The 7,098-nt window shown below is 47.9% G+C and overlaps 1 protein-coding gene across 2 annotated transcripts in view; it reads left to right on the top strand.

The window, feature by feature from the left end:
• The window catches only part of TRAM2 (translocation associated membrane protein 2), a 47,603-nt gene extending 41,678 nt beyond the window's left edge, over nt 1-5,925 (top strand). For both annotated transcript variants that reach the window (XM_035110404.2, XM_035110402.2), the window contains one exon: nt 1,325-5,925. In XM_035110404.2, coding sequence (XP_034966295.1) covers nt 1,325-1,334 — 10 coding nt within the window. In that variant the 3' untranslated portion in view covers nt 1,335-5,925. The remainder of the gene's footprint in view (nt 1-1,324) is intronic.
• The last annotated feature ends 1,173 nt before the right edge of the window (nt 5,926-7,098 follow it).

A 7,098-nucleotide genomic window follows, 5' to 3' on the forward strand; every position in this document is an offset into this window, starting at 1 on the left:
ATCCGCAGCAAACCCAGAAGTACCGGAACAGGTTACTTCCAGGTATGCCGCATGCGCAGAAGCGCAAACCATTCCGTGCGCATGCACAGACGCGGCACTTTGTCCAGCATCCTTTTCGGCCAGCAACTGGGGCTCAGGGAACGGATCCCGCAGGTACCACTGTGTATTGTTCAGCTGGGGGGAGAAAGATTAATTGGGCAGCGGATTTTTAAAAATATATATTTTAAAATACTTATCAAGAATGAAAAGAAGCAGGCATTGTCTTCTGTGTTAAAAAGAATGTGGGGGACTCCTCTCCTAAGCTAATGCCTGCTGTGACACATGTGGTTTGTTCTTTTATATGCCAAATATATGCAGATCTAGTTAATTTGTTAAGATATATATGAATAATCAACTAGGGTTGTTTTAATTGGGCAACTGTTCTCGTTTAAGCAGCTAGTAGACAATACAGTGGTACCTCGCTAGACGAATGCCCTGCTAGACGAATTTTTCGCTAGACAAATGGGTTTTGCGATCGGAGGTTGCCTCGCAAGACGAATTCGTTTTGTGAAAAATTCGTCTAGCGAATCGCAGTTTCCCATAGGAATGCATTGAAATTCAATTAATGCGTTCCTATGGGCACAAAAAAATTCAATGCATTCCTATGGGATTCGCAAGACAAATTTTTCACAAAACGAATTGACTCACAGAACGAATTAAACTCGTCTTGCGAGGCACCACTGTAGTGGCTTTTTCTGGTCTCTGCGATGAGCTGAAACAGGCCGGACTTGGCTGGATCCCAAGCAGCTGCCACAGCTAGAACACACACCTCACCCAGGGGGGTAGGATTAGTAGCCCAGAAACACCTATTGGTTCCCTTGCAGCTCCCCCCCCCCCCCACACACACATCTCACCCAGTCACTCCCTGGGGTCTAACGGGTTCACATGATGCTGCCCAAGCAATTTTTTTTGGCCCTGCAGATTTCCTGGATAGGTGAATGCAGCTACTAAATGAGCTACTGCTGGATCCTTGGAGGGACGGCAGGATATGACCAGTTAAGCCAACGACATCATAGGATAAATCTGCCAGAAGCCTCAGCGATGTTTCTTGTGGAGCAGTTCTGCTCATACCACCAAACCCCATACTGGTGGCTTCGGAAAACCTCAGGGGACAATGTGAACTGTCAGAGTTAGCTGAGGGGGTGGGGGCCACTGCCTTCACCCTAAAACTATAGCACTAAGTACAGCATTCCAGACTCCATTCTTTGAGTCTTTAAAAGCCTTGTACAAGCCCTATTGAGGAATTTTATCAAAATGCCGTTTTCTCCTTCTCCCCGCACCTCAGGCTACCATGAAAATGGAGTGGTGAAAGCAGAAAATGGTACGTCGCCGCGGACCAAGAAACTCAAGTCTCCGTAGAGCCAAAGCAGAGTCTGCAAGGAGGAAATGGGAAATGCGAGACAAAGACTCTGGGAATAAGAAGCAGCTCCTTCCCTTGTGTCTTCACCAAGCCCTGTTTCAAATGGCTTGAATCAACGTACCACCGAAAAGCTCTTTTCCCCCCCTCTCTCTGCCTCCAGACATTTTGCAGTAACCAAAAAGCCCCTCTCCATCCACAGTGGGGCTTCAGAACACCAAACACCTTCCTCAGCCAATGTATTTTCTTGTTGCTCATTTTAATCTGGCCTTCAGTGTATTCTTGCTGCTTTTCCTGCACCCACAGAGATGTTTTTGTAAGCAATTGCTCCTTGGAAACCCATTCCCTGACTCAGTATCGCCCACCTCACTCTCGCCAGATCTCGTGATGCTTTGGTTTGGAGAGGTGGCATCTTTAGGACATGATTTGCTTCGTTGCCGGGACAATAGAACATTTGGGTAGCATGTGGATGACCCCTTCAGACAATCCACTCTTGCAGAGCGAGTTTGTGGGAAATGGAGCAAATCTCTAAGGTCCCTTCTCTGCCTGCATCTCCCAATTCTGTTACGTATCTAGTAATCTTAGTGGAACATTTAAAATGTGCCAGGCCTTCACAACATGATGGCGAAGTGCACAAACATAATTTAGTATGTATGCAACGTTTGCGTTGTGCTATGCCTATTTGCAGAGACTGAAATTTTAGCCAGTTGCATTCTGGAGAAGGGGACAGATGTGCGCAGTTTCTCTCCAATACTGCTTCCTCTTAGCCGATAAAAAGAATTTACTGCATTCTCCTAAAACACCAACAAATAAGACCTGCTGGCCTGGCAGCTTGGTCTGTGTCAGACATGCCTTGCATCTCCCCAGACCTTGAGAATCATCCCCAGCCGACTGTGCCTTAGTCTAGGGAGAAGATTCACTGCTCATTGAAATAGCAGCTCAGGGCAGATGTCTGGGGGTAGTCTGTGACCTCCGTACTTAACAAGCGGACAGTTTCCTCGTGCCTTTGTTTCCTCTACAGCAGGTTTCCTTCATGAAGTGTTGGTGTAATCTTTATGACCGGGTCTGTCATATTCAAGTGGTCCACCCGTACCAACATAGGACAGCAATGTTATTTCTTGTACAGCATATTCAGTGCAAGTTTGCTCAGAAGTAAGCCTCTTCTTCTTCCCTAGAGAGTGTCTTCAGGATTGGAACCGTAGCCTTCTGCTTTTCAAGCGTGTCCCCCCCCCCAATACTTTTTCACAAGTTTTGTCCAAGGGATCTGAACCCATTTCCGCTCTGGCTGCTCCTTGCAGCTCCTGGGAATGGTGTCCTTCTAAGGCTACATAGGTTTCTTCCACACAGAACGCTGCACAGTTCCTAACCCTTAATACGTGGACGTGTTATGAACGCTGTGAGAGGAAATCTCTCTCATGGGTGAAAGTGCTTTCCATCTACTCTGTCACCTCGGTGTACAGTCTACCTCGGGGGCCACCCTTTTCTAACTGCTACACTTCCTCTTGTTGTTGAAGAAGAACTAACCGTGAGAAGCGTATTCTGGGAGAGGGAAGGGGTCCTTCACCCAAGAAGAAGTGGCAGCTTCTTTGTACTGTGGCCCTTTTTTTGTTTTCAGGGATCGGTATCCGCTGGCCCTCCTTAGTTCAATTGTGTCTGCCACAGTCCGCAGGGTTAGTTTTGAGACTTGCCTTTGTCCCCAGTGCAACTGGATCACCTTGCAGGCGTTTTAAGAACATCAGAGCATCTCTGCTGCATTAGCCTCGTGGCCCATTGAGTCCAGCATCCTGTTCTCAGCCAGGTGCCCCTGGGAAGCCTGCAAGCAGGACCGGAGCCCAGCTGCCCAGTGCCATAAATGGTGGTGGATGCCCCCCTGTGCCATTCCCTGCTGCATTCTTGATCCCAACAGCATTTCCTCCCGATTTATACATGCTAAGGAGGCTTCTGCAAAGGGTTGCCTGGCTTATTATTTTAAATCCCCCCCCCCCAAAAATGGGATCTTTTATAATAACTGGTGCAGGTTTCATTTCCAGCTTTCTATTTTTTTGCGCACGTTCTTATCCCACAGTGTCCTTCGGTTGAGTCGGCATAACCTTTAACCCACCAAGCCAAATGCACCAGCTGTGTTCGTATCTCATGTTCCAGGACAGTAAAACAGGGGGGGGGCAGCCAAGGCAGGGGTAGCTCACACGGCCTGGCTGGGGTGCTTGGTTGAGCTTGCTTGGCCACCGGTTGCAAAGCTTTTGGGAACGTTGCCAAGTATGAGGAGCTGAAACGCTCTTGTTCTTTTACTGTTGGCGCTACTTGGGAGCGAACCTGGAGGCATCTATTTCCCTTTCCTCCAAAACCTGGAATGTCCAGATGAGGGACATTCTGAGCCGAAGCCAAACTTAGCAGTGTGTGCCTGTCGCTCCTTGTTGAGTCCCAAATATACCTCATCTTTATATTTTATTTTTGAATAGGAGTGAAGGGCGATGCTGGGTGGACGATGGTGCTATAAGCAGGTCAGGTGAAGTGGGCTAAGCCAACAGGGCGCAGCTGTGAAGCCAGCTCTCGGTTGGTTGAGCCTAATGGGAGCCAGGCCTGCCTTCCTTCTGCCCACCACCTTCCCTAACACGGCTGGACACTGTTCCAAAGAGACACCACTGTTTTAAGATGGGACCTCCCCTTCCTTTGTTGTGCTAGACCCCAAGCTGCTGCAGCACAGCCCATTATCACCAAACAGAGCTGCCCTGACTTTGCAGCAACCGGCGCCATATGTCTTCCAAGGCAGCTCAGAGGATCACTCTTAAAAGGTGCACAAAGCAGCCTGCAGCCTGCACAACCCTGCTTCCTCCTGCACAAAGTTGCCAAGCCGCTGTGTAGCATATTGCAAAACAATACAAGTGCCTTACATTGCCACGTAGCCTTTGGGGCCTTTCTTCTGTACGTCTGTCTCTCCATGTAGTGTTCCCCGCTCCCCATTTGTACACCAGTTTAGCTAGTCGTAAAAGGGACAACTTTTGCTGAACCCATTGCCTCAATTTTCTATGCCTTTTATTTTTATTTTCACTATAGGTAGGTGTTCCTTAGCAAGTACCTTGATGGAAAGTGTGTCTGCTGTATTACAGCACAAGCCTCAGTACACAAACATGTACTCTTAGTTCCACAGACGGCCAGATTCAGTTGCCTGCTTTCAATTCTAGGCAAGTAGCTTTCATTCTGAAACTTCATGCAGAAGCTGCAAGGAGTCTCGTTCGTTTTGTTCTTGTGGTCCTTTTGTGGCGACCGAGAACAGAACTAGGTGTTATGTAGAGTTATGTTCTTTTGTGTGTATGTTTTTAATACAACACGCTCACGGAGGCTGCAGTTTGAAGCAGAAGCTGTGTGTGTAGGTTTCTGCTGAAAACCACCCTGCCCATTCCTCCCACCCTGAAATAGGGAAAGGAAAGGGTGCTGCTCAAAGTGGGGGCCAAGTCCCAACTCTGTCTCCCCTGCGCTGGTGGTCTGCTTCACATTGCCATCGCTGCAGTGCATGTCTTTTTCAGAGCCCCCCACATAATTAAACACCCAAAGTAGTGTATTTTCACCTTGAAGGGTGCCTTCAGCTAGGAAAAGGCTATCCCACATAGCACTGAGCTCTTAGCTACTGGGTTGAGTGTTAACACCCTTCCTTGTCCCATGGTTTCCCTCTCAGGTTGGACAATAAAAAGCTCACCTGGATTTGTGGTCCTCTGTGAGTCCTCTGACTCTGGGAGGAGGAAATAGGGCAATAGTTTATCTAATGTGATGGTTTTTATTATTACTTTTGGCCCAGGCGGGGAGTTAACCTTTGTTACCTGTTCTGGGTTGAGAGAGGTGACCTCCTCAGTCCTTTTCCTGCCCCTCATGTCCTAGGTAGACCAGAAGTGGCGTAGCAAGATATTGCAGGTCTAACCACAAACGTTCCAAAGCTCAGTATATAGATATTTTTACAGCAGGGCATTAAAATTTGTATTCTTTAAAATAGCTTAGGTTTTGCTTATTTTTAAAGTGCCTATCTGGTAAAGCGGTTAGGAAAACAGAATTCCTTTTAACTCTTCTGCCCACACAATCCTTTCGTGTTCCGTGGGCGATTTTCGAACAAAAGGTAAACGCTATGTAAAACACATCATAGAGGTGGCAGATGGTTGGTCTCTACTACTACAGGTAAAAATCAGTTACCTCTATTCCTGATTTTGTGTGTTCCAGAAGTACAGCCTTTATTGTCCCGAGTGCATAACTACATCAGAATTGTTGGTGCTTAATGTGTACACGTGGCGGGGTGTGTGTTAATATTATGGACCAAATTTAAGTCAGGAAGCTGAAATAAAACGCCTGTTCTTCCACATTTTACATTTCATCTTGATGGCTCTGGAGGGGTGGAGAGGAGAGGACAACTTTTTTCAGGAATTCCTTGTCAATTATTTTTTTCCCCCTTATACCTTACAAGTATGTATTTTTGTTGTTGGAACAACTTTTATCAAAGCTATCTGTGACACAATATTTTCTGAAATAAAAAGGCATAGAAAGATCTCGAGAACTCGTGCATGTGCAAATTCACCACTAAACATGCATTGGCTTGACACCAGTTGCCTCAGCAAATAGGTCTCCTTTGTTGGGAGGCCAGGCATGGAAAGTTCAGTCTCCAATTTGCCTGACGAAGCTGGAGGTGCAGACTGGACATTTTGGGAAGGTTGGCTGTAGAAATGCCCTGGTTTAAGTCCTTGCTACCTCCCAGACTCTTGCTTAAAATCCATTGGCTGAATCCAGGAGGCTCTTTTAGCACGAAAGCCCTCTGAGACAGAGCTGCTGCCAAAGTAAGACACTGCTACTTTAGACAAACAGTCACACTCTGCATAAGGCAACTCTTCAGATGGCCCACAGTTACACACACTACCCAAGTCTACAAAGGACATTGATCTGTGGAGCTTTGAAACCTGACTGGGTCTTGTAGATAAACCACCTCATACTGGGATAATGAAAAGAGCCATTTATGCCATCTTGTGCTCCTTGGAGCGGCTAACAGATTGAGATTGAATCCCGACAAGACAGAAGTACTGTTTGTGAGGGACAGGAGGCGGGCAGGTGTGGAGGACTCCCTGGTCCTGAATGGGGTAACTGTGCCCCTGAAGGACCAGGTGCGCAGCCTGGGAGTCATTTTGGACTCACAGCTGTCCATGGAGGCACAGGTCAATTCTGTGTCCAGGGCAGCTGTTTATCAGCTCCATCTGGTATGCAGACTGAGACCCTACCTGCCCGCGGACTGTCTAGCCAGAGTGGTGCATGCTCTAGTTATCTCTCACTTGTACTGCAATGCGCTCTACATGGGGCTACCTTTCAAGGTGACCCGGAAACTACAGCTAACCCAGAATGCGGCAGCTAGACTGGTGACTGGGAGCGGCCGCCGAGACCACATAACACCGGTCCTGAAAGACCTACATTGGCTCCCAGTACGTTTCCGAGCACAATTCAAAGTGTTGGTGCTGACCTTTAAAGCCCTAAACGGCCTCGGTCCAGTATACCTGAAGAAGCGTCTCCTCCCCCATCGTTCTGCCTGGACACTGAGGTCCAGTGCCGAGGGCCTTCTGGCGGTTCCCTCGCTACGAGAAGCTAAGTTACAGGGAACCAGGCAGAGGGCCTTCTCAGTGGTGGCACCCACCCTGTGGAATGCCCTCCCACCAGAGGTCAAAGAAAACAACAATTAC

This window comes from Zootoca vivipara, chromosome 3 (assembly GCF_963506605.1).
Source record: "Zootoca vivipara chromosome 3, rZooViv1.1, whole genome shotgun sequence".
Lineage (NCBI taxonomy): Eukaryota > Metazoa > Chordata > Lepidosauria > Squamata > Lacertidae > Zootoca > Zootoca vivipara.